Source organism: Hibiscus syriacus, unplaced genomic scaffold (genome assembly GCF_006381635.1).
Source record: "Hibiscus syriacus cultivar Baekdansim isolate YM2019G1 unplaced genomic scaffold, ASM638163v2 tig00110929_pilon, whole genome shotgun sequence".
NCBI lineage: Eukaryota > Viridiplantae > Streptophyta > Magnoliopsida > Malvales > Malvaceae > Hibiscus > Hibiscus syriacus.
This window is the reverse complement of record NW_024062916.1, coordinates 211961-238660: the sequence shown is the minus strand read 5'-3', so window position 1 is coordinate 238660 and position 26700 is coordinate 211961. Positions and strand designations below refer to the sequence as shown.

The window sequence follows — 26700 nt, the reverse complement described above, 5'->3', positions numbered from 1 at the left end:
CTCATGATCTGCCTTAAATAAATATCCATCCCTGCCATAATAGAAATAATATCCTTCACCAAGGGTTGGAACAAAGGGGTACATAACCCCGGATTATTGATCCACTTCAGAGCATTGCTTGAATCCGATTCAAGAATAATTCTCTGATTAAGAGCAGAACCAGATTCAACCAGAAGACACAACCCCCTCTTTATCGCCAGTAATTCAGCCAGGATAGGAGGACCACCCCCTATTCTTTTTGAGAACCACTAAAGCAATACACCACAACTGTCCCTAATCAGACCATCTATACCTCCTTTATCCCAGCCTTTCACCATCGCTCTATCAACATTAAGCTTTATGAACCCGTCCGGAGGAGGAACCCAACGAATTGGTTGAGAGCAACCCTTTTCCTGTCTAACCACGGAATCAACAAGTTTTAAGTCACCCACAAGGGAGTCTAATGGGATATGCACATCGTGGAAACTAGCAACAAACCAAGAAGCTATTCTAAAACGAACAATAAAGAACAGCCTCACCACATCCAACTTTCCTAACCATGTGTCTTTCCCAAGTATCATGTGTCTCCTCAATACCTTCTTGATCAAAGAAAATCTTGATACAAGATTTGGTTGAAAAACAACCCTCTCCATTCCCTAACCATAACCAACAGTCTTCCTTACAAACAGACAGGGAGATATTGTTCAACAGAGAAATCAACTGTAGCCATTGTTCAACCTCCCAATCCACCAGATTTCTTCTCATTTGAACATCCCACACCCAGCCGAACTCATTGTTCACCCTAAACTCTATCACTTTACCCAATTTATTCTTCGATAGAGCATAGAGTCTAGGGAATTGGTCTTTAAAAGGGACATCTCCTAACCATACATCATTCCAGAACTCCACATATTGACCATTCCCAGCTTTCAACCGCAAATTATTTCTAAGACAATCCCCAAACCCATCAATAGAAAAGAAGTTTTTCACCACTCCTCTCCAAATCCAAGAAGCACAAGCTGACCAAGAATTCTCGAACATTATGGAATTCGGATCCAAATTATTCACACAACACACCACCCTCTTCCACCAAGACCCCTTTTCTGAAGCAAACTTCCATACCCATTTCCCTAAAAGAACTCTGTTCAAAAGTAATAAATTCGGGACCCCTAGACCCCCAACCTTTTTGGCTTATTGACCGTATTCCAATTCACCCAATGGATACTTTTTTTATCTATAAAACCCCCCATAGAAATGAAGCCATGATCGAATTTAATTTCTGTAACACAGAACCTGGAATTCGAAAGAAGAAAAGAAAATAAATGGGGAGAGAGCACAATATCGATTTGACCAACACCACCCTTCCTGCTAGCGACAAGGAGTTTGACATCCAACTACTCAACTTATTATGAAATCTCTTCACTATTGGCTCCCACATAGCAACCGAATTTCTCGTTTCCCAAAGGTAAGCCTAAATACTCTGATGGGAGATATCCCACTGAGCAGCCAATTTCATTAGCCCAAGTAGGTGAAACATGAAAGATTTAAGCCCGTAAATTTCCTGTCTTAAACCTCTCGCTGTGTGAAATTTCTCTGTAGGTGACCCATTGACTAAAACCGAAATGGAGACTGTTGACTTACACTGATACATCCAAGAACACCACTTATCAGAATTAACCAATCAATCGAATCATAGGCTCTCTTGAAATCCACCTTAAAGACTACTCCCTTCAACCCTTTCTTCCTCCAGAAGTCAATTCCTTCATTTGCAATAAACGAGCAATCCAAAATGTTCCTCCCCGGAATAAACGCAAATTGTGACAGGCTCATAATCTCATTAATGCACAAACTCAACCTCCTAGCTAAGACTTTTGACAGAATTTTATATAACCCTCCAACCAAGCTGATTGGTTTGAAATCTTCCAACCCTTCCGGATTAGTCTTCTTGGGAATAAGGGAAATGAAAGAAAAATTAACCTCCGAGTCCCACTCCTTCCCTACATGAAAATCCTTAAAAAACAACATCACATCATCTTTCAAAACAGTCCAGAATTTCTTAAAGAACCCTAAGTTTAGACCATCTGGACCGATAGCTTTATTATTATCCGAACGAGCAATTACTTCCCATACTTCCTCTGAAAATGGCCTCTCAAGTGCGACACAGTGTGCTTCCGACAGTTTAAAAAATTACAGATTTAAATCGTCAACCTCCAAGGTGTTTTTATTTATTTTTGATAGGAATAGGAGGTCTCATTAAAAACCTCCCTCATAATTGCCTCTTAAGAAGAGACAATTAGCAGAAGAAGGAAAAGAGTACCTCAATATATTAATAACCCAAAATTACATAAGACTTTAAATACAACATCACCCGAAATAAGAGACTAAATATAACCATAAAAACACTAAAAGAACGTTCAACCAATCCCCTCCTTTGCTAACTTATCAGCCTCCCAATTACAAGCCCTAGGGATCAGCCTAACCAAAATGTCCTTAGCCGAAATTAAATCCCCTATTTCCCCAACCAAGGAACAACAAAACGATGGGGCATCAAAAGGCCTCAAAATCAGGTGTTTTAGATAAGTTTTTCTATTTTCATTCCTTATCATTTCTCTTAATGGCGAGTAAGGTGAGAGTTCCGGTTGGGAAAAACTGTGTCACTGTGATCATTTTCAACATTCCAGAGAGTTTTCATTACAAAGGTCTTTGGTTATTTTTCGATAAATATGGCGAGGTGGTGGATTCTTTCATCCCCAATAAAAGAAGCAAGGGAGGAAGTAGGTTTGGTTTTGTTCGTTTCACCAGACTGGAGGATGCGAGGAAGGCTATCAACTGTGTTGATAGATCTTGGATTCAAGGCAACAAAATTAGAGTATTCATGGCGAGATATCTTCCTTGTGATGTTTTCTGGAGGAAGAAGTTCTCTGGTCCTTATTCAGTCGAGGGAAACAATGTAAGGAAGGATGTTAGTCACATGGTGGCTCCCATTGCTGGTTCTGTTGACGACAGTAAATTCTCAACTCTCAATGACAGCTTGTTAGGATGGTGCAGAATTTTTATTAAGTGGGTAGAGTCGTCTTCTTTTGAAGAGGTAGTCGTATCCCCGTTATCCAAGGTGAGGGAGCTCGTTGGTGCTTTTCCAGTTAAGTTTCCTGAGCTGGAAGAGGGTTCTGAAGAAGCTGGAAGTTCCATTCACTCTTCGGAGGTGCAGTCGGCCGTGAGGTGTTCTGAGAATGAAGAAATTTTTTTCTGCTGTTTGGGGACTAGTGCTAGAGGCAGCATCCTGTCGGGTGAGGGTGTGGAGGACAGGAACATAGGAGAGGCTTTGATGATGGGTCCGAGGAGCGACGTTGGGGGTCAGAGGATGGTTCTTTCCCAAATGGAGGGAGTGGGGGAACACAAGACATTGCTGGTGCATGCGGAGAGAGAAGCAGTGGATGTCTTTAAGGACACTTGTTTGCCTGCACGTGGTTTTGTGGAGAGTAAGGATTTTTTAATTAATTCTCCCATACATGATGGTCTCTTAGTGTCAAAGGAATTGGAAGATGTGAGCCTAAAGGATAAAGTGGATCTGTTGGTTCACGTGGAGAGGGATAATGAAGTTGCCTTTAGGAAAAATAGTGAGTCTGCATGTGCTTTTGTAGGCTCAAAGGATTATTTTAATGATTTCCCCATGTTGGATGGTCGGGTTGAGATAAGGGAGGTGGAGGAAGGGATTCACGAGGGCTGTTTTTACAACTACGCTTTCGTAAATCCAAAGGGTATCGCAAGGCAGTACATGAGACCTAAGGTGGGTTCTGGCAACAAATTTAGATCTAAACAATTTTTTCAAGGGAATTTTACAGCTCCTAAAAGAAAGTATAGGGGTTCCCGAAGCAAGAGCCATCAGAGTAAGGTGCATTGGGAGGAAGAGGTGTCTGTTTTTGATGGCAGATTCACTTATGAATCTGATTTTCCAGCATTGGGGCAGTCTCAACAGAAGGATACGTTCAATTCCTTGCCTTTTGGGAAAGATTTGGGTTGTGAGTCTAATGGTGCAGTAGTGTATCTATTGTCGAAAGACGATGGCGGGGGAAGGAGTAGAAGGTTCAGGTGATCTACACCATGCTTTTTGTCTGGAGCTGGAAGTTCGGTTGGTCTTTAGCCAACAAGACGTGGTGATGTGGTGGAAAGGCGGCCATATGCGTGTTTTTTTTTGTTTTCTTTTCATGTGAAAGCTCCGTGGCCTTTGAGTTAGAAGTTGGCTTTTATGGTTTTAGTCAGCTGTCACCCTTGGCTTTTTTCTGGTTGTTTTGTTTGATTGAGTGTCTATCGGGCCTCGTTTAGGTTTTTTGTTTGGCCAGTCTTTTTTAGGCTGTTGTTGTTGCTTTGTTGGATTAGGCTGGTTCTGGTAGGATTGTTGGTGGTTGTTTTTGGTGTTTTGTTCATATTGGGGGTGGCTCCCTGGTTGTATCGTGTTCTTTCTATGGTTAATAAAATCTTAAGGCACTCTTTTCCTCCTTCCGCTGATTAAGGAACTTCTCTATAAGCTCTTTTAATCATGAAGGAGGTTTTTAACGAGGCCTGCAATTCCTATCAAAAAAAAAAAAGGCCTCAAAATCCAATCCACTGCTGTTTTACAATCACTCTCTAGAATAAGTCTACCCATCAACACCTAACCCGAATTAAGAAACAAATCCATGCCTTCCTGAATAGCTTTCAACTCGGCAAGCAAAGGAGGGCCTGGTCCCACAGCCTTAGAAAAAGAAATCAAGATAGAGCCTTTCGAATCTTTCAGTACACCTCCAATACCACCCTGTAAGCCATCGCCTCTAACCACCCCATGCACATTGGATTTATAAAAATCAGGAGGTGGAAACTAGCACTGATCGATCTTCCTCTTGTGAGAAATAACTGTTGGTCTGTCTGCAAGCCGAGGATCACCTACTAATAAATCAACCTGGATATTAGCCTTAGGAAATTTGGCTAAAAACCATTTTGCCAGCCTGAATATGCATATGAAGAACAATATAGAGCTCTCAAAACTTCAGTTTTCGAAAACCACTAAATTCCTAGCCTTCCATAGAGACCACTAAACAACACCCGAGATAAATTTCCAAATAGAAGAAGAAACCATTAAAACAGACCAGGAACAAAGTAAAGACATAGGATCTTTGGGCAGAACAGTAGACATATCCCATAACACGATGAACCTATTCCATAACTCCCAGGCAACAGGACATAGAATGAAAAGATGTTGAATTGTTTCTTCCTCCTTTTTGCATAGCAGACATAATAAATCTTCCATGGTAACTCCTCTTTTCTGCAACTCCACTCTAACAGCTAATTTTTTATGAGATAGTTGCTATAAAAACGTTTCAACTTTCGGAGGAGCCAATCCCGTCCAAACCCATTTATTCCACTGAAAATTCCCACCAGACCTACTACGTGTAAGTGTTGATCTGCATGCCGTCACTGAGAACAAACCATCTCCATTCCCTGACCAAGATAAAAAATCTTCAACTGAATCAATCAAAACAATATTATCAATCAAAGTCATTAGAGAAATCCATTGCTCCAATTCCCAGTCGCATAAATTCCTCCTTAATCGGATATTCCAAACCCAACAATTGTTTTCATGACAGCCAAAGTCCACAACTAATCCCCTTTTTTTAATCGATAAAGCATAAATCCTAGGGAATTGTTCTTTTAAAGTAAAATTATTAACCCAAACATCATTCCAGAATTCAATTGATCTACCATTCCCCACTTGAATCTTTGAATTTGACCTCAAACAATTCCCTATATCATCCTTCTCATAATTATTCCGAATTCCTCTCCATATCCATGAATCTTGAGGATTTGTAGCCTTATTAATTGATAGAGATAAGTTACTAATATTGTACTTGCAACATATCATTTTCTTCCACTGTGAATCTTTCTCATTCGCAAACTTCCAAACCCACTTCCCAAGTAACGCTCTATTGCGGGGATATTTTTTGTGTTGTCCATTGCAGGAACTCACAGTTATATTATCAACACTCCTCCCTGTCATCTGCATGAAGAATGACAGCAAAGAGCATTCAGATTTTTCTGTCGGACTGAAGGTTATTAATCACTACAAGGCTACCTTTTGCTGCTATTGATGCTTATTTCTTGAACACAATGAGTTTCATTTCTTCTACTTGATATTAATTTCCATTTCTTTTTCCATATCTAAAGTTTATACTGTGTTGCAGACATACAATGAAGTACAACGCTGCTTTTTGACTGTTGGCTCTATATACCCTGAGGATTTATTTTCCTTTCTTCTGAATGTGAGTAAATATATATCTGGGAAAGTGCTTAATTTTTGGTCTGGAAAGTGGCATTTCGTGTTGATATGGTATCAATGATTTTGCTGTTTGTATTTCATTGTTAGCTAAGTTAAAGGATCTAGTTTTGTTTTTCCAAATTGCGGGGATAGCTATAACATTATCCCCTCTTACTGCCAGAAATGTAGATTGAAGGAAGAGCCTTTAACTTTTGGCGCACTCTGTGTTTTGAAGCATCTTTTGCCAAGGTTTATTTCTTTCTTTTGTCTCGCAATTTTGTCTATTTTTCTTACGTTTCATGACTTGTTTGCAATTCCATTAAGGTCATCTGAAGCTTGGCACAATAAGAGGCCTTTACTAGTGGATGCTGTGAAGTCCTTGCTAGAGGAGCAAAGTTTAGTCATCCGAAAGGCTCTCTCCGAGGTGTGTTGTTAGTAGTTTTATAGCTTATAGTTCTTCATGCTATTAAACAAGATATATGGTCCTAATCTTACTTTTTTTCCCCATCCTGTTGCTTTCATGGTAGTTAATCGTGGTGATGACTTCACATTGTTACTTGGTTGGGCAAACCGCAGAGTTGTTTGTCGAATATCTTGTACGCCATTGTGCTTTATTGGAACACGATAGAATTGATCTCGAAAGCTCCCAGGTAAGTTGTGGGTCCTGCTCTATTCACTATAGTAAAACAAATTTGAAGTTTTACTTTACAAAGCTGAAAATTCAGTGTGTCTAATGTTGTTCTAATTTTATTTTATTTTATTTTATTTGATAAAAATGGAACAATTTAAATGATATTATGAAATTGAAGGAAAGATAATACAATAATGATAATAAATTACATGAACATCTTGTGAAGTGCAGCAAGTTCATATAATCATAAATGATATTTGTTGAACCAGCTACAGTGCTTGGGTGTTACTCAAACGATGAATTTGACCATCAGTTGCCATATTTTACTTTTAGACATTACCAGGATTATGTAAGTGTGATAATGTACTTGTCATAATGTTATTTATCGTGTTGTTGTTTTCTCATGTGAAGGTTGGATCAGTTTGTCCAATTGAATTACGAGCAATATGTGAAAAAGGTCTTCTTCTTCTAACTATCACAATTCCTGAAATGGAGGTATACAGTTCCCTCTTCTTCAATCATTAAACATCTAATGACAATTCTTATGGACAAAGTGCAGTAGTTAACTGCAACAAACTATCTTTAATTGATATCTAGTTTTTATGCAGCATGTTCTTTGGCCTTTCCTATTGAAGATGATTATTCCTCGGGCTTATACTGGTGCAGTTGCCTTGGTGAGATACATCTTATATAATTTCAAGTCCTCAATTTTTTTTCTTTTTCTTACAGTACATCCCCATGTTTTGTTTTGCTTACAGTAACACTTTATTTTCTTGTTTCCTCATTTTATGCTTGTTCTGTGCATGTTACAATCACCTCCTATGTTATAATGCATTGAATTTATTGATTTTTAATCTGTTTTTGTTTATGCTGCCACTCAGGTGTGCAGATGCATTGCAGAATTATGCAGACATAGATCTTCTTATAACAATAACATGTTTGATGACTTTAAAGATCGTACCGAGGTTCCTAATCCTGAGGTAATTACGCTTATCCATATAATGTCTTATAAGATTGCGTTGTTATCTACTATATATATTAGGCAAACACCATTAACAATATGAAACTAAAGCTCTACCATCCTAATTAAAATTCAGGAGCTGTTTGCTCGCTTGATGGTTCTTTTGCACAATCCTTTAGCGAGGGAGAACCAGGCAACTCAGATTCTGACGGTAAGCATATATGATACTTTAAGTAGCTTATATTACTTATAGGACATGACAGGTTAAAGAAATTTGAAAAATATGGAACTATTTTCTCGTACCTCAAGTTTTTTATATTACTTGTGTGGGCTGTCTTTGGAACTGTCTTTCTAGACAAGTATACATGGATGGGATTGGGTTTGAGCAATGTAAAGCTCAATGCATGGAAATTTAAATGGTTCTTATTTTATTTATTTTTGGCGTGTTTGTGTGGCTGAAATTAAAACTGTGCAACTGGTGTTCATTTTGATTTTGTTTTAGAGGTATACTATGCTTGTTCCAATTGGACGGACTAGCATTCTTAGGCCAATAGTAGTTCTGTATTCGGTTTAACTTTTTAACTGTTTACAGGTTCTCTGTTATTTGGCACCTCTGTTTCCAAGGAACATCAACTTGTTTTGGCAAGATGAGGTAGACCCCTATTTATCAGAAGTGGGTTAGAGTATAGTTTATGTTTGAGTTGAAATTTTATTTCTTTCTAGAAGAACTAAAACTATAACAGTGCATGAAATGTTTTTCAGAAATTAATTCGGAGAAAGGGATAGATCTCTGAAAATGACTCATATGTGAGTAATTAAACTGTTAAATATTTGACAGCAACTAAAACTTAATCACTTAAATAGGGTGACAATTCCATTTATTTGTTGCTAGTTAAATTGATTTTATTTATCTTGAAAGCTTATAAAAGCTCTAAAATGTATCAACGTATTGTTCAGCATATTAAATATATACAGATTAAAAGAGTATATTATTCTGTAAAATGCTCATTCATTAGTTAGATCGATGCTTTGTTGCTTCAAGTTCATCCTGTATCCTTCTATCCCTTGTGTACTTATTGATTCCTGTGAAAAACTGATTTTCTGGAATTATTATTCAAAGAATGATAATCTGAATACAGTATTTTTCAGATCCTATATAAACAAATCTAAATTTTATCACACTAAATAATCTTATCTTTATCTAGTATTCTAAAATTTAAATAACCTAACTGATATACAAATATTTATATAATAAGCAGTCCATTAACAACAAAACACTTATCTTCAGTAGTTCAGAAAACATTTATCTAATTTGAATACAGTATTTTACAGGTCATATATCCACAATCTAAATCTTATCTTATCTTTATAAGTTTATATAGTATTCTAAAATTTAAATAACCTATCTGATATGCAAAGATTTATGTAGTAAACTGTCCACTAACAACAAAACACCTATCTACAACAGTTTTAAAAAATCCAATAAACATTTATCTAATATTAATCGGGCTAAAATTCAATTACTCACAAAGTCTCAGGTGAGAATTGATGAATCGTTGGAGTTGAAGGTCAGTCCTAATTCCTTCAGAATCAGGGTGCATGAAATTGATCCTTCCTTCAAACCAAATTCTTGGGTCCCTGAAGTTCGCGATGATTCGTTAGAACTGGTTCCTTCAATTGGATCGTAATTGTTCTAGAGCTCTATGCAGAGGCGTTTCGTTCAGTTTTCATTGTTGACAGTGTTGGTTTTCTGTTATGCTATGATCTTTTGCATTGGTTTCTTCATTTTGTTTGAGGTGTATTTTTTTTATAGGAATTGCAGGCCTCGTTAAAAACCTCCTTCATGATTAAAGGAGCTTATAGAGAAGCTTCTTAATCAGCGGAAGGAGGAAAAGAGTGCCTTAAGATTTTATTAACCATAGAAAGAACACGATACAACCAGGGAGCCACCCCCAATATGAACAAAACACCAAAAACAACCACCAACAATCCTACCAGAACCAGCCTAATCCAACAAAGCAACAACAACAGCCTAAAAAAGACTGGCCAAACAAAAAACCTAAACGAGGCCCGATAGACACTCAATCAAACAAAACAACCAGAAAAAAGCCAAGGGTGACATCTGACTAAAACCATAAAAGCCAACTTTTAACTCAAAGGCCACGGAGCTTTCACATGAAAAGAAAACAAAAAAAACACGCATATGGCCGCCTTTCCACCACATCACCACGTCTTGTTGGCTAAAGACCATCTGAACTTCCATCTCCAGACAAAAAGCATGGTGTAGATCACCTGAACCTTCTACTCCTTCCCCCGCCATCGTCTTCCGACAATAGATACACTACTGCGCCATTAGACTCACAACCCAAATCTTTCCCAAAAGACAAGGAATTGAACGTATCCTTCTGTTGAGACTGCCCCAATGCTGGAAAATCAGATTCATAAGTGAATCTGCCATAAAAAACAGACACCTCTTCCTCCCAATGCACCTTACTCTGATGGCTCTTGCTTCGGTAACCCCTATACTTTCTTTTAGGAGCTGTAAAATTCCCTTGAAAAAATTGTTTAGATCTAAATTTGTTGCCAGAACCCACCTTAGGTCTCATGTACTGCCTTGCGATACCCTTTGGATTTACGAAAGCGTAGTTGTAAGAACAGCCCTCGTGAATCCCTTCCTCCACCTCCCGTATCTCAACCCGACCATCCAACATGGGGAAATCATTAAAATAATCCATTGAGCCTACAAAAGCACATGCATACTCACTATTTTTCCTAAAGGCAACTTCATTATCCCTCTCCACGTGAACCAACAGATCCACTTTATCCTTTAGGCTCACATCTTCCAATTCCTTTGACACTAAGAGACCATCCTGTATGGGAGAATTAATTAAAAAATCCTTACTCTCCACAAAACCACGTGCAGGCAAACAAGTGTCCTTAAAGACATCCACTGCTTCTCTCTCCGCATGCACCAGCAATGTCTTGTGTATTTTAGAAATAGGATTATTGTCTTTGGGGCTTTGTGGTTGAGGATGGTAGATTTTTAGGTGATATGGTTTTTGTAATGGTGTATATCCCCGTATGTGGGTATTCGGTGTTTTCACATGTAATGGGTATTATATTTAATAAAATATGAGGTACTCTTTTCTTCCTTCCATTGTTCTTCAACATACTTCTTAGTATGTGGAAGAATACAAAGGGAGTTTTTAACGAGACCTCCAACTTTTATAAAAAAAAATCTAATATTATAATACTATCATATTATCCGGAAATGCCAAATGCATGTTTCCTAGTTAAACAATTGCAAGCATGCCCAAGTATCTAATTGATTTTTGTCTTTGGGAAGTTTTAGATTCCTAAAATGAAGGCCTATGTTAGTGACCCAGAAGATCTAAAGCTGGATCCTTCCTATCAGGAGACCTGGGATGACATGATAATCAATGTAAGGCTTCTAACTAATAAATCATTCATTTAAATACTCCTTACATAAATTTCTATAGCTTGGTCATATTGGACATGTCCTATAGAGAACTTTATTTTTGACATTGGAAAATTAAATTTACTCTATATTTGGTCACACACTTTTTCATATGTAAAAGAGAAGCAGGAAATGAACATTGTTGCTTCAAGTTCATTAGTATAGTTCTATCCTTATGTACTTATTGATGCCAAATGCATGTTTTATAATGGATCAAGAGAAAGCATGAGAAATGAAATTTACTCCTGATTGCAATATAACACCACCAGACCGTTGAAAACTAATAGTTCCTCCTGTACTGCTTGCCATTAGAAATATCTCATTATTCTTGGGTTGCAGTTTCTTGCAGAATCTTTGGACGTGATTCAAGACACTGATTGGGTGATTTCTTTGGGAAATGCTTTTACCAAGCAATACACACTTTATACGCCTGATGATGAACATTCAGCACTCCTTCATCGGTATTAATTTGAATTTTGCTTTTCTGAATTCACAAAAATTGAGGGAGAGGAGAAGAGAGGTTACAGTGGAAAAGTAGAAGAGAGGGTATTATTCTATATTATCGGGGGTTTCTTGACGAGAAGAAAGAATGAAAAGGAAGGGTGTATTACCTTGTTTGGTTAGAGGAGGGAAATAATTTGTTATATTTTTACAAGTATGGCACTTTAAGTAAAAACACAAAATGTTAAATTATTTCAGTATTGATCATGAGCTGTAGATTTTTCTCTCTCTCTGACTAAAGTTCTAGATATTTCAATAACTAGCAACTGACAATCACCTTCCACTTAAAATTTGCCATTATCTGATCTTTTCTGACATTATTAATTTTGTATGGACTCCTCAAAGTTCACCCCCTTTCTTTTTTGTTGAATCAAAGCTTGGGCAAAATTTGAATCCACTCTTTTTTTTTTTTTTTTTTGCAATCTATCTACTTCACAGATGCCTTGGTATTCTTCTTCAGAAAGTTAATGATAGGGCTTATGTTCGCGGAAAGATTGACTGGATGTACAAGCAAGCTAATATTACTATTCCGACCAACCGGCTTGGTTTAGCCAAAGCCATGGGATTGGTAGACGTGCAGCTTTTTCTTTTAATAAATTTTCTTTTCACAATTCTGTTGTTATAATTTTGATGCTTTCAGGTTGCAGCATCCCATTTGGACACAGTGTTGGATAAGCTGAAAAACATTCTAGATAATGTTGGTCAAAGCATATTCCAAAGGTTTGGTGCTTACGTCCACCTTCCATTTGCTAAACTGTTTTTGTGATGTTTGGCTTATATGTAGGACCTAACAGAACAGTTCATGCACTTTATCTTTAAAATATGCTTTGGTTATTTTATTTGTTTACCTTATATATATGATCCTTTTCATGTTCAGAAACTGAAAACTCAAAGCAACACTTCTTTTTCACTACTTTTATTTTCAGTTGTATCATTTTGTAAATTGATTTTTTTTTCAATCTTTATAAGCAGATTCTCAACTTCCATTAATTTTCTTGTTCTTTTTATTTTTAAGGTTTTGCACATTTTAAAATACTTTGATCTTAACTCTGAGGTTTATCAACTGCAGGTTTTTAGCTTTATTCTCTGAAAGTTACAGAACAGAAGAATCTGATGATGTACATGCTGCTTTAGCTCTGATGTATGGATATGCTGCAAGATATGCTCCATCGATGGTTATTGAGGCTAGAATAGATGCCCTTGTTGTAAGGAAACTTTTCTTTTGGCCTCCTTAGAATTGTCTGAATTCTATATATGAATATGTCAATCATTTTTAGATGTTTAGCCTCCTTTATTAATAATGCATTAACTCTTTCATATTTGTTAGCTTTCAAGCTGCATATTTGAAAACCCTTAATTTATTGTGGCTACTGAATTTATCCCATAAGTGTCTCTCCCTGATACAATTCTACAATTTTCACTGAATTGTGATTTTCATTGTGTTATAACTATCTGCATTATTGCTTGTTGAAGTTGTATTATGTCATTACAAATTACAACAGTTTTCTTTGTGTTTCCAGTTGTGCTATCATTTTATATGCTATATAAGGTGATTAATAGTTCTCATCCTTGCAGGGTACTAACATGCTTTCAAAGCTTCTTCACGTACGTCACCCTACAGCAAAGCAGGCTGTTATTACTGCTATTGATTTACTAGGTTTGTTGAAATACTATTTTACTAGAAAGTTTAGAACCTGGAGTAAATTAGTGTCCATAAGAATTAAGATCTTAGGTTGAGCAGCGCTTGGACTGTATAATAGAAATGTACTTTTATTAATGGTAGAAGGAAGGTCCTACGAGCTTGTTTTCTATACTTTTGCTTGATGATTCAAGAAAGAAGAAAAGGTTGGAGAAGATATTATGTAATGATTATAGCTTTGGATGAAATGGACAAATAAAACTGCTAGGAAACGTATTCACCTGTTGTAGTTCATATGTTGGAGTATGGCTGGTGGCATAGGGGGGCATTCTTAGAAATTCAGATGGCTTCGTTCTAGCGACGTTTTCAGAGAATGTTGGACCTGGTCCTCCCCCATTAGCAGAGTTGAAGGCTATTAGAAAAGCTACTGAAATTTTCTATTCCTCAATCTGGTCTTATAAAGGCAGGTTGATTCTGGAAAGTGACTGCAAATCAGCCGTGAAATGGAACCAGTCATCATGTCTTGCCCCTGTGTTCTTTAGTAATTTAATTAAGGAGATTGAGTCTTACGTATTGTCTAGGGCATTGATAGTAAAGTTAATTCCTAGGGGTTGTAATTGGGAGGCTGATAAGTTAGCTAAAGAAGGGATCGGCTAATTGTTAGCTGTTTTATAGGTTGTTCCTGAATCTTTTGAGGACAACATTCCAGATGTTATGTAAAGGTTTTCCTATGTAATTATGAAATTTCAATAAAATGATGTACTCTTTTCCTCCTTCCGCTAATTGTCCCTTTCCTCTTGGTAAGGGATAACTATGAAGGGGTTTTTAATGAGACCTCCTACTTCTATCAAAAAAAAAAGTTCATATGTTGGAATAGTTCTGACATTTAAATTTGTAATGGTGATATAACTCACTGTTCATACAGGTCGTGCTGTCATTAATGCTGCTGAAAACGGTGCACCATTTCCACTGAAAAGAAGAGACCAGTTGCTTGACTATATCTTAACTTTAATGGGTCGAGATGAAACTGATGATTTTGCTGATTCCAGTCTTGAACTTCTGCGCACCCAGGTATTTTTATTGCTTTCAATGATTGTAGTATAATGTAGTGGTGCTTGTTGTCTATTACCTCGACTGATATTGTTATGAGTCATAATTATTGTTTATTGCCTCAATTGACATTGTGATGAGTCATTTATTTTCTATTAAGTACGCTGGTATTGTGGATATCTGACCTTTTTTCTGCTACGAATTCTTCTGTAGGCGCTTGCTTTGAATGCCTGTACCACCTTGGTTTCAGTGGAGCCAAAGTTGACAATTGAAACAAGAAATCATGTTATGAAGGTACATGCTTTGAGTTTATCTTTTTGTTAATCTCAGTAACAATGTAAATTGTGTTCCGTAGTTTGCTTACTCGGATCATGAATATGTTTGGAAATATTTGCACAGGCCACCTTGGGTTTCTTTTCTTTACCAAATGATCCGATTGATGTTATCAATCCCCTTATTGATAACCTTATCACTCTCCTATGTGCCATTCTTCTCACAAGGTATTACCAAGATATGGTTTAAGCTATTTTCTTGTAATAGTTGTGTAAGATTTATCATGTATTTGTAGAATTTTTCTTCGATCTATGATATCCTACTTGATTTCTGGAAGTTAATCAAGTCATGTTGGTAGTGTAGATGATATTGGTGCTCCTAGACTACTTAAATAACACACACACACACACATATATATCGAACACAGAAAATAAATACCATGACTGATAAGCATACAAGGCATATTTTAACTTGTGTTTTATGTGAATCCTTTGTGTTTCCATTTGGTTTGATGATGACCTGAAGGGTAAAGTCATTGTGGTTTTACGTTTCCACAGAGATTTAATTGTTTATATCTGGAAACTCGACCTACTTTTTTATTCACACTAGAAACCTCTGGTATAATTGTTGTTGCATGTTGTTACATGTGTATCCAAGTTTCCTTTACTGAAGAAAGGATATCAAATTTTCCTTTTGAAAGATTAAAGTTTTCTTTAATCATCAAAGGGATTTCAGTGATGAAAAAATCAATTCGACTGCAATCCTATGATCATGTGCTTAGAACATAAGTTTGTCTCCAGTAACAGAGAATCATTTTAATGGAATTTGTTTTACTCCTGCCTCAATAATGTACGTAGGGGGGTTCCAAGGGTAGAAGGAGAACTGACCACTTATAGTTGAGACATGAAAGAAAAGCCTTATTAGCTTCTATATTAACTTAGCTACTTTGCTAACTTGTTCCACTATTGTAGAGCTTCCTGCTGGTTAGCACCTATGGTTGACTGTGTCAAAATTAGAGTAAAATCTTCTTATTTTGTGTAGGAGACTCATACATTTAAATATACAAAATATTGACATATATATTTTTTTGATAAGAATTGGAGGCCTGTTAAAAACCCCCTTCATAATCATTGACATACTAAACCGTATGTCAACGAAAATTGGAAGGAGGAAAAGAGTACCTCGTGATTTATTAGATAATCAAACCAGTACACCATAGAGGAAAGAACACACCAAACAGATACAGATACGAAATCAAGAAAAACAAAAAAAACCTCTAAGAAACCCCCCTCAAACAGCCAAATAAAACAAGGAAAACCCTTTCCAATACCAACTCACTCCTATCCCGAGCCTTGCATCACTAAAAACCAAAATAACCGAAAGCAACACTCAAATCCATTAAAGTGAGAAAAAAAAACTCAACCGACTCCAAGAGGCGAACAACCTACATATTTGGAGAAGCAACACAATCCAATCAATTAAAACTCCTTCAAAAACTGGTAACAGACCAAAGCTCAAGCTTCCTTCGAGACACTTAAGCAACCTCAACCATTCCCAGCTTCTAAACTAGGTAAAAGATTGATCCTAGGACTAATTATAATCCCTTAGAGTTGGATCCTAACAAAATATCTTTACAAAGATCCTAACAGATTTATATAATCTACTTAGTTTTGGAATCTAATCTCTGACACTCCCCCTCAAGCTGGGGCATGGATGTCTTCCATTCCAGCTTGCCTATTAACTTCTGAAAATACTTACCAGGTAATCCCTTGATAAGTATATCTGCAACTTGATCTCCAGTGGTCACATAGGGAGTATAGATCAGGCCACTATCAAGTTTTTCCTTTATGAAGTGTCTATCCACTTCAACATGTTTTGTTCTGTCATGTTGAATTGGATTATGCGCAATATTAATTGCTGACTTGTTATCACAATATAGCTTCATTGGTCCATCCCATTTGACCTTCAAATCCTCTAAAATAATCTCAACCATAATAACTCACAAATTCCCAATGCCATAGTTTGAAATTCAGCATCTGCATTAGATCTAGCCACAACATTTTGTTTTTTGCTCCTCCAAGTAACTAAGTTTCCTTCAAAGAAAGTGCAATACCCTAAGGTTGACCTCCTGTCAGCTATGGACCCTACATAATCCGCATCAGTGTATGCTTATAGAGTCGAATTTCTCCCTCTTTTAAATAGAATTCCTTAGCCTGGTGTGCCCTTTAAGTATTGCAAAATTTGAGTCACAGCCCTTAGGTGTGATTCCTTAGGATGGTGCATAAACTGACTCGCAACTCCAACAACATATGCTATGTCAGGTCTGGTGTGCGACAAATAAATAAGTCGTCCCACAAGTCTCTGAAACAAACTTCTATCAACAACAACATCATCATCTCTCGAGTCTCCAAGCTTGTGATTGACTTCTATTGGAGTTTCTGATGGTCTACATCCAAATTTTCCAATCTCCTTCAACAAGTCCAGAGTGTACTTCTGTTGAGATATAAAAATCCCCTGCTATGAGTGTGCCACTTCAATACCAAGGAAGTATTTTAATCTTCCAAGTTCCTTCGCTTTGAACTTTTTTATAAGACACTTCTTTAGGTTTCCAATTCCTTCAGAATCGTTTCCTGTAACAATTACATCATCTACATATACCAAAAGTGCAATCATTCCCCCTGAAGGAGAATGTTTAAAACCTTCTCTCAACATCACGTTGGTGAACCTCCCAAACCAAGCTCTTGGAGACTGTTTCAGTCTATATAGAGCCTTCTTCAGTCTGCAAATTGCTTGTCCAGTATTCAGCCCAAATCCAGGTGGTATATCCATGTATACTTCCCTTCAAGATCTCCATGTAAGAAGGCATTTTTAATGTCAAACTGTTGCAAAGTCCATCCTTGAATAGTTGCTAGGGACAGTAGAACTCTTACTGTGTTCATCTTTGCAACAAGGGCAAATGTCTCAAGGTAGTCTATCCCATAGGTTTGAGAGTACCCATTTTGCCGCCAACCTTGCTTTGTACCTTTCTAAAGAGCCATCCGAGTTATACTTGACTGTGAACACCCATCTGCATCCCACTATTTTCTTCCCTTCTGGCAGCTTCACTAAGTCCCATGTTTTATTCTTTTCTAATGCTTCCATTTCATCTTTCATAGCCTTTTTCGAGTTCTCATTCTCTAATGCCTCGGATACAGTCTTAGGAATGGTGATGGTGTTTAGGCTGGTGAAAAAGGCTTTGTGATTTGGGAATAAGTTTTTATAGGTCACAAACAAGTAGGAAGGATGTTTTGTAGTATAGGTTCTTTTTCCTTTTCTAATAGCAATAGGAAATTCAAAATCAGAGGTAGACATAAAATTTTCAGTATAATTTTTATCAGAATGAGTTTTAGAATGTACCTCAGATTGTATAGGAGCAGGAGAAGGGGATGATTGAATCTGCATAGGTTTTTTCCTCCTTGAATAGGTCTGTAGGGGAGTAGCATCCATAATGTTTGGATGTGGTATATTAGGTTCTAGTTGTGGAGAAGTTGGAGTAGGAATGGGTTGTGTTTGCTGGATTTTTTCAGAATGTATGGATGTAGGAAAATCAATGAGAGGTTGAAGCAAAAAAAATTGCATCCTTATCTTCCCTAAATGATATCTCCCCCTGAAGATAAGGAACAATAAAATAACTTTTTTTCCCAACAAAAGTAACATCAGTAGAGGTGTAGTATTTCCTTGTAGGTGGATGATAGCATCTGTAGCATTTTAGTAACCAATAAATATGCATTTTAATGCTCTTGGATCAAGCTTACCCCTACCTTGAGAATGTATATGAACAAAAGCAACACACCCAAATATTCTAGTTTTTAGGTTAAGAGATGGACTGAAATTTGGAAAGAATTTTGTGAGGACCTGAAGGGGACATTGGGATTCAAGGATTTTAGTGGGTAGTTTGTTTATCATGTAAGTGGCAGTTAACACAGCCTCTCCCCAATACTGTTAAGGACTTTGTTTTGAAATAGAAGGGCTCTTGTTGTGGCAAGGAGATGGCCATTCTTCCTTTCTACTACACCATTCTGTTGGAGGGTATTTACACAGGAGGATTCATGTATGATACCTTTCCCTAGAAAGTAGGGAGATCCGCCACACTCCGACCTCCGTTTTGAAGCCGTTTTTTACTGGGTAATTCGTCGGCTCAAGGTGTTTCTTTTTCTGGGCTTGTTTTTCCGAGTAAGACTCTTATTTGACGCTGATCTACAAGCCGCTCACGGCCGTTTTCGCCTCCATCCGTTGCACGTTCACTGGACTTCGCATCTCCACCGTGTTCAGAGCCTTTTTGCGATCAATACCCATTTACTTAGTGTCGAGATTAGTTGCATCTCTCCATTATTTTGCACTGAGCAGTTTCGGCAAGATCAGGCGCTCGCTACTTCTATCTTTCTGTTCGACTCTTTTGGTGGATTTCTTCCGTCACTGCTGTTGAAGATTTGAGCTCTTGTTCTAGAACTTTTTTTCCAGGGGTAATACGTAGACTCAGTTTACTTCTAGCCGGATGTATTAAAAGACAGAAGCTCCTGCTTCTATCTTGTTTATAGATCTTTTCTCTGTTTTCACTGGTTTTCGTAGCCATCCGTCGCTTCTCCTTCGCAGGGCGTGCGTCCAGATTAGTTCGTCAAATATCTGGGTTTTTCATTTCAACAATCTTTATCACATGCTGGGTGCTGGAGTCCTCCTTTCTCTCCAGCAGAGTCCTTCGGTTCAAGTTCCTCCAACCACTGCAGCAGCGCATTCTCTGTCATCTAACCCTTCTCATCATGATGAGGTTCGAACTATCTTCATTATGGGTCTGCCTGAAGATATCAAAGAGAGAGAGAGATGCAGAATTTTCTGAGATGGCTTCCGGGTTTTAAAGATTCGCATTTGAGCTTCAAGGGAGATAAGCCCCAAGGGCTTCGCTCTCTTCTCAACTGTAAATTTTGCAGTTCTGCCATTGCCAATTCCAGCTTTTGTAGCATCTCCTAGTGTTCAAGTGCCTGTTAAAGCGGTGTGTTGTGATGGTAAATCTGTTGTTAATGGTGTACAAGAAGGATCCAGGGAGTCAATCACAAAGGGGGGCAGTGTTGACAAGTCTGGATGTTTCACGTTGTTTGTTGAACATTTACCAGAGAAGATCTATTGGAAGAGGTTTGGATCTTTATTTTGCTCTCATGGTCGGGTACTTGATGCTTTTATTCCTAATAAAAGGAATTTAAAAGGATATCGTTTTGGTTTTATTCGCTTCGCATCGTTCGAAGAAGCAAGGAGAACGATCTCAAAAATGAATGGATCTAGTATCGACGGTAGCAAAATTGGTGTTTCTTTCGCTAAATTCAAACCTCGAAATTCCTATTGGAGAAAGTCTTCGACAAATGTTCTTCACAAGTCCGGGATGGAAGATGATTCCAGGAAGAATCATTATAAAGTTGAAGGTGTTATAGATGAAGAAAAACTTCAGGTGTTGAGCAATTGTCTAGTGGGGTGGTGTAAGGATTTTGTCAAAATTGGTCATCTCGCTAGACAAATGCAAGCGAATGGCCTCACTGGCTTCACCTTAATGAGAGCTGCTGGAAATGCAATTTTAATGATTTTCGAAGATAATGCTTCATTGAGAAGTGTGAAAAACGACAAATCAAAGATTCTCGCAGAGTGGTTCTCCATTGTCGAAGTTTGGTCAGAGAGTTTGGTAATGGAGTGTCGTCGAGTATGGTTAGTTTGCGAGGGTGTTCCTTTTCACACATGGAATTGGGATACTTTCAAGAACATTAATGATAAGTGGGGTCTTTTACTAGCTATCGACGAAAGTTGTCAGTCTCCATCATCCTGTGATCGGGCAAAAATTCAAGTCCTCACAAAGGCTGATGCGAGAATTGATGCGATGGTTGAATTGAAGGTTGGTGACAACTTCTTCAAGGTCATGGTGCATGAGATAGAGCCTTCATTCAAACCGAATTCTTGGGCTCCTAAAGAAGACGAGTCTCTTTAGATCTTGTCTCTTCATTCGTGGTTTTGTTTTAGTCTATATGATTGTAGGTGTTGCTTTTATTTGTATTATGTTTTGTGGCGTTGTTTTAGTCCTACTGCTGGTGGTGTAATTAGAAGTATGGCGATTTGATTGTGGCTTTTGATGAGGGTATTTGAGGTTTAGGTGTTTGTTGTAATTGGGTATATCACCATGAGAGGATATTCCGTGGTGTCTTTTGTATCGGGTATTATTATTAATAAAATATGAGGTACTCTTTTCTTTCTTCCAATGTTCGTTAACATACTTTTAGTATGGGAACGAATATGAAGGGAGTTTTTAATGAGACCTCTAACTTTTATCAAAAAAAAAAAGTAGTCCTTGGCATTGTCTGATCTGACTCTTTATTTCAGCCCCAAACTGAGTTTTGATCATGGTGTAAAAGGTTTTAAAAGTAGTGGTAACATTTGATTTTTGTTTTAGTAGGAAAATCCATGTAACCCGAGTACAATCATCTATAAATGACACAAACCATCTAGCCCCAGTTATATTAGGAATAGTTTAAGGCCCCCAAACATCACTATGAATGAGATTAAAAGGACAAAAAGGATTGGTGGTCTTTTTATTTCTTGCTGGAAATATAGAACGTTTTTGTTTTGCAAGTTCACACACTTCACAATGGAACTCTTCAATATTTAAGTATTTAAATAAAAAGGGAAACATAATCTTCAAAACTTTAAAAGGTGGGTGACCAAGGAGAAAATGGTGTAACTAGATTTGGTCTTTATGGGTTGTAGATTCAGATAAAAGAGACAATGGTTGGGTATTCAAGATTCTAACTGGTTCACTATGGTCTTCAAGGTAGTATAGGTCGTTGACTTCTCTAGCACGCCCAATCATCCTCTTTGTTTCTTGCTCCTAAAAAACGCATTGTGTAGGATGAAACAAAACACTGCAATTAGTATCTTTGATGAGTTTTTGGATAGATATGAGATTAGTAAATAACTTTGGTACATGTAGGACATTTTTAAGTACTAGTGTTTTACTAATTGCAATATCTCCTTGGTCAGCAACAATTATCATTGTACCATCTGCAATTGTGATTTTTTTTGTTACTAGGACAGGGTGTGTAGGTAAGAAATCTGAGGGAGGAATTAGTCATATGATTTGTTGCTCCTGAGTCAATCACCCAAGAACCTTGAGTAGGTATGTGGGTGGAAGACTCCAAGACATTAGAATCCTGAGAAAAGGAAGATGATATACCTAAGAAGACCAAATTGCATGTACCTGTAGAGGAAAGTTTTTCTAAGGATTCCAGTAGATTTTTCAACTTTTCTACTTCTTCCCTGTTGAATTCAACAGATTGTTCTTCATGACTCCCTTCATTTGTTGTAGCTTCTTGCAGGGCTTCAGTGCTGCTGGTATCGGCTACTTCACCCATTTGTTTGTTGGGTTAACAGAACACACTCAAGGGAAGGGTTTCAAGGAAGAAAAATATTTACGAGACAGGGATTAACACGTCATAGAATGAGCATAACTAGCTCTGATACCATGTCAAAATCAGAGCAAAATCTTCTTATTTTGTGTAGGAGACTCGTACATTTAAATATACAAAATATTGTCTTATCTTAGGAAGCTTCTAAATTAGGTAAGAGATTGATCCCATGACTAATTATAATCCCTTAGAGTTTGGGATCCTAACAAAATATCTTTACAAAGATCCTAACAGATTTACATAATCTACTCTGCAATGTCAAAAAGCAATTTGATTGTTGATGTTGTTAGGAACAGAGGCCATCTGCTAAAATTTTAATTTATCTCCTAGTTTATAAATTTCTATATCCTTGTATGAATTGATTTATTATTCACGGATATTCTAACTGGCAACATGTGAAACAATTAGTGGAGAGGACGGAAGAAGCCGAGCAGAGCAGCTATTGCACATGTTAAGACAAATTGATCAATATGTTTCTTCATATGTGGATTATCAAAGAAGAAGAGGTTGTCTTGCAGTATATGAGATGCTTGTCAAGTTTCGGATGCTCTGCGTTAGTGGCTATTTGTGCGTTAGGCTGTCGTGGGAGTTGCACGCACAGCAAGCAAATTGACCGTACTCTACATGGAAACTTTTCCAACTTACCATGTAAGTCAGTCATGTATGGTAGTTTTCAAATATTTCATGGCTTTTTCTAACATTGAATTTTTTACTTTATCTTCCAGCGGCATTTGTGTCGCCAAGTCGTGAAGCTCTGTCTTTGGGAGATAGAGTTATAATGTATCTTCCACGATGTGCAGACACTGATTCTGAAGTTAGAAAAATTTCTGCTCAGGTATTATACTTGTATAGGGAAAGACTTGGTTTCATTTAAAGATGAAATTTCTAGTCCTGGTAAAATTATTTAATTTGTATCAAACCTGTACACGGCTTGTTGGCATTTAATTTATACTAAAAGAAAACAAAATTGAAAAGGATTTTAATACTTTGTTTTTCTCTGACTAGATCCTTGATCAACTGTTCAGCATCTCTCTTTCTCTTCCAAAGCCTCTTGGTACTAGTGTTGATGGTGATATTGAGTCATGCTATGGTGCTTTATCTTCCCTTGAGGACGTAATAGCCATTTTAAGAAGTGTATGTTTATTTCGAGGAACTGTCCTAAATAAAGTTAATTCTTTATTTCTTCCAACATATCCCCTTGAACATACAGAAAGTTGAATCTTTGACACTATATTCTTAATTTTGTGTGTGTTTTCAGGATTCTTCAATTGACCCCTCAGAGGTTTTTAACAGAATTGTTGCTTCTGTCTGTATTCTTTTGACAAAGGATGAGGTGAGATTTATCCTTCTGTTTGCTTGTCTCAAATTTAAATGCTTTCAAACTAAACAGTAGCAGTTATTCTTGATTATTGCTTTCAGCTTGTAGACACCCTGCATGGTTGCACACCAGCAATTTGTGACAGGATCAAGCAGTCAGCTGAAGGGGCTATCCTAGCTGTTATTGAGTTTGTGACGAAAAGAGGGGCTGAGCTGAGTGGAACTAATATTTCAAGGTTTTATTTCCTTTCATTAAACAAGGAAATGCACCTTTAATTAGCTCATTAATTGTTTGCTCTTATGATGAAGAGGGTACTTGTCTTTTGAAGTTTGGTTGATCAAATCTCTCTGCAGGACTGCTCAATCTTTGCTGTCAGCTGCTGGGCATGTTACCGAGAAGCAATTACGTTTAGAAGTCCTCGGAGCTGTATCTTTTTGTACTTTCTTTTTTGGTTTACTTTACAAACCTCACTGATGTTAACTTCTCCCGTTTGATGATTGTTGTTGCCTGCAGAATAAACTGAGTTTCTTTTCAAATTTTTTTGGCGACACTGTGTATCCTTAAGTACCATTAGATATCCTCTTTATCTGAGAACACAAATACAAAAGTTGTTTTCAATGAAGTATTGACTGCCGCTGCTAGGGATATTGTCACAAAAGATATATCTAGGCTACGTGGTGGCTGGCCAATGCAAGATGCATTCCATGTGAGTCCCTGTTCATATTGATTGATAAATTATCCCTTTATTATCTGGGTTTCTCCTAGAAATGGACAACATATGTTCTAGGTCTTGTTCCAGTGTTGTGATGAGCTAGTAGCGTAACTTGATATATATATATAAAGGTGTAGAATAAAGAAGAGGGGTTTTGGAATAGAGAAGAAATTGAATTCTCTGTATTTTCTCTCTTAGAAAACTATTACATAGGTTAGGCTTTATATAGGCAGATTTACAAGGAAGATACAATAGGAATACAATTCTTACTTAGTGTCCTACTAGGAATCAATTTAAGGCATAATGTCAAAATTCATCCCTAATGTCAAGTTCACCCCTAACCCTTAGTAATCTCCGGGCATTGACCTTTTGTTGAGTAATAGTTTTCCTCCATGAAAGGGTTTTTTTTGTCCCAAAATAAAACGTTGGCAGTCAAAGTGCTCCCTAAAAAAAATAATAGGAGCCAAAGTGATCTATTCAGTCGAACGTTGAAGGCATTTTTTGGCATTATGCCTTTTATTTATTTTTTGATAGGAATTGCAGGCCTCGTTAAAAACCTCCTTCATGATTAAAGGAGCTTATAGAGAAGCTCCTTAATCAGCGGAAGGAGGAAAAGAGTGCCTTAAGATTTTATTAACCATACAAAGAACACGATACAACCAAGGAGCCACCCCCAATATGAACAACACCAAAAACAACCACCAACAATCCTACCAGAACCAGCCTAATCCAACAAAGCAACAACAACAGCCTAAAAAAGACTAGCCAAACAAAAAACCTAAACGAGGCCCGATAGACACTCAATCAAACAAAACAACCAGAAAAAAGCCAAGGGTGACAGCTGACTAAAACCATAAAAGCCAACTTCTAACTCAAAGGCCACGGAGCTTTCACATGATAAGAAAACAAAAAAAAAACACGCATATAGCCGCCTTTCCACCACATCACCACGTCTTGTTGGCTAAAGACCGTCCGAACTTCCAGCTCCAGACAAAAAGCATGGTATAGATCACCTGAACCTTCTACTCCTTCCCCCGCCATCGTTTTCCGACAATAGATACACTATTGCGCCATTAGACTCTCAACCCAAATCTTTCCCAAAAGGCAAGGAATTGAACGTATCCTTCTGTTGAGATTGCCCCAATGCTGGAAAATCAGATTCATAAGTGAATCTGCCATAAAAAACAGACACCTCTTCCTCCCAATGCACCTTACTCTGATGGCTCTTGCTTCGGGAACCCCTATACTTTCTTTTAGGAGCTGTAAAATTCCCTTGAAAAAGTTGTTTAGATCTAAATTTGTTGCCAGAACCCACCTTAGGTCTCATGTACTGCCTTGCGATACCCTTTGGATTTACGAATGCGTAGTTGTAAGAACAACCCTCGTGAATCCCTTCCTCCACCTCCCTAATCTCAACCCGACCATCCAACATGGGGAAATCATTAAAATAATCCTTTGAGCCTACAAAAGCACATGCAAACTCACTATTTTTCCTAAAGGCAACTTCATTATCCCTCTCCACGTGAACCAACAGATCCACTTTATCCTTTAGGCTCACATCTTCCAATTCCTTTGACACTAAGAGACCATCCTGGATGGGAGAATTAATTAAAAAATCCTTACTCTCCACTAAACCACGTGTAGGCAAACAAGTGTCCTTCAAGACATCCACTGCTTCTCTCTCCGCATGCACCAGCAATGTCTTGTGTTCCCCCACTCCCTCCATTTGGGAAAGAACCATCCTCTGACCCCCAACGTCGCTCCTCGGACCCATCATCAAAGCCTCTCCTATGTTCCTGTCCTCCACACCCTCACCCGACAGGAGGCTGCCTCTAGCACTAGTCCCCAAACAGCAGAAAAAATTGTCTTCATTCTCAGAAAACCTTACGGCCGACTGCACCTCCGAAGAGTGAATGGATCTTCCAGCTTCTTCAGAACCCTCTTCCAGCTCAGGAAACTTAACTGGAAAGGCACCAACGAGCTCCCTCACCTTGGATAACGGGGATACGACTGCCTCTTCAAAAGAAGACGACTCTACCCACTTAATAAAAATTATGCACCATCCTAACAAGCTGTCTTTGAGAGTTGAGAATTTACTGTCGTCAACAGAACCAACAATGGGAGCCACCGTGTGACTAACATCCTTCCTTACATTGTTTCCCTCGACTGAATAAGGACCAGAGAACTTCTTCCTCCAGAAAACATCACGAGGAAGATATCTCGCCATGAATACTGTAGTTTTGTTGCCTTGAATCCAAGATCTATCAACACAGTTGATAGCCTTCCTCGCGTCCTCTAGTCTGGTGAAACGAACAAAACCAAACCTACTTCCTCCCTTGCTTCTTTTATCGGGGATGAAAGAATCCACCACCTCGCCATATTTATCGAAAAATA

The 26700-nt window shown here is 37.8% G+C and overlaps 1 protein-coding gene across 1 annotated transcript in view; it reads left to right on the top strand.

The window, feature by feature from the left end:
- LOC120146537 (protein SHOOT GRAVITROPISM 6-like) overlaps positions 1 to 26700 on the top strand; it is a 41059-nt gene that overhangs the window by 6680 nt on the left and 7679 nt on the right. Inside the window, 27 exon segments of the mRNA XM_039160066.1 lie at positions 5973 to 6062; positions 6195 to 6272; positions 6450 to 6517; positions 6593 to 6692; positions 6796 to 6918; positions 7305 to 7394; positions 7508 to 7573; positions 7781 to 7879; positions 7997 to 8071; positions 8453 to 8512; positions 11213 to 11302; positions 11678 to 11799; positions 12278 to 12407; positions 12480 to 12559; positions 12909 to 13044; positions 13415 to 13496; positions 14404 to 14549; positions 14742 to 14822; positions 14928 to 15028; positions 22685 to 22841; positions 22843 to 22924; positions 23002 to 23111; positions 23282 to 23410; positions 23535 to 23609; positions 23696 to 23829; positions 23948 to 24020; positions 24169 to 24300. Of these exon segments, the coding sequence (XP_039015997.1) occupies positions 5973 to 6062; positions 6195 to 6272; positions 6450 to 6517; positions 6593 to 6692; positions 6796 to 6918; positions 7305 to 7394; positions 7508 to 7573; positions 7781 to 7879; positions 7997 to 8071; positions 8453 to 8512; positions 11213 to 11302; positions 11678 to 11799; positions 12278 to 12407; positions 12480 to 12559; positions 12909 to 13044; positions 13415 to 13496; positions 14404 to 14549; positions 14742 to 14822; positions 14928 to 15028; positions 22685 to 22841; positions 22843 to 22924; positions 23002 to 23111; positions 23282 to 23410; positions 23535 to 23609; positions 23696 to 23829; positions 23948 to 24020; positions 24169 to 24300 (2709 nt within the window).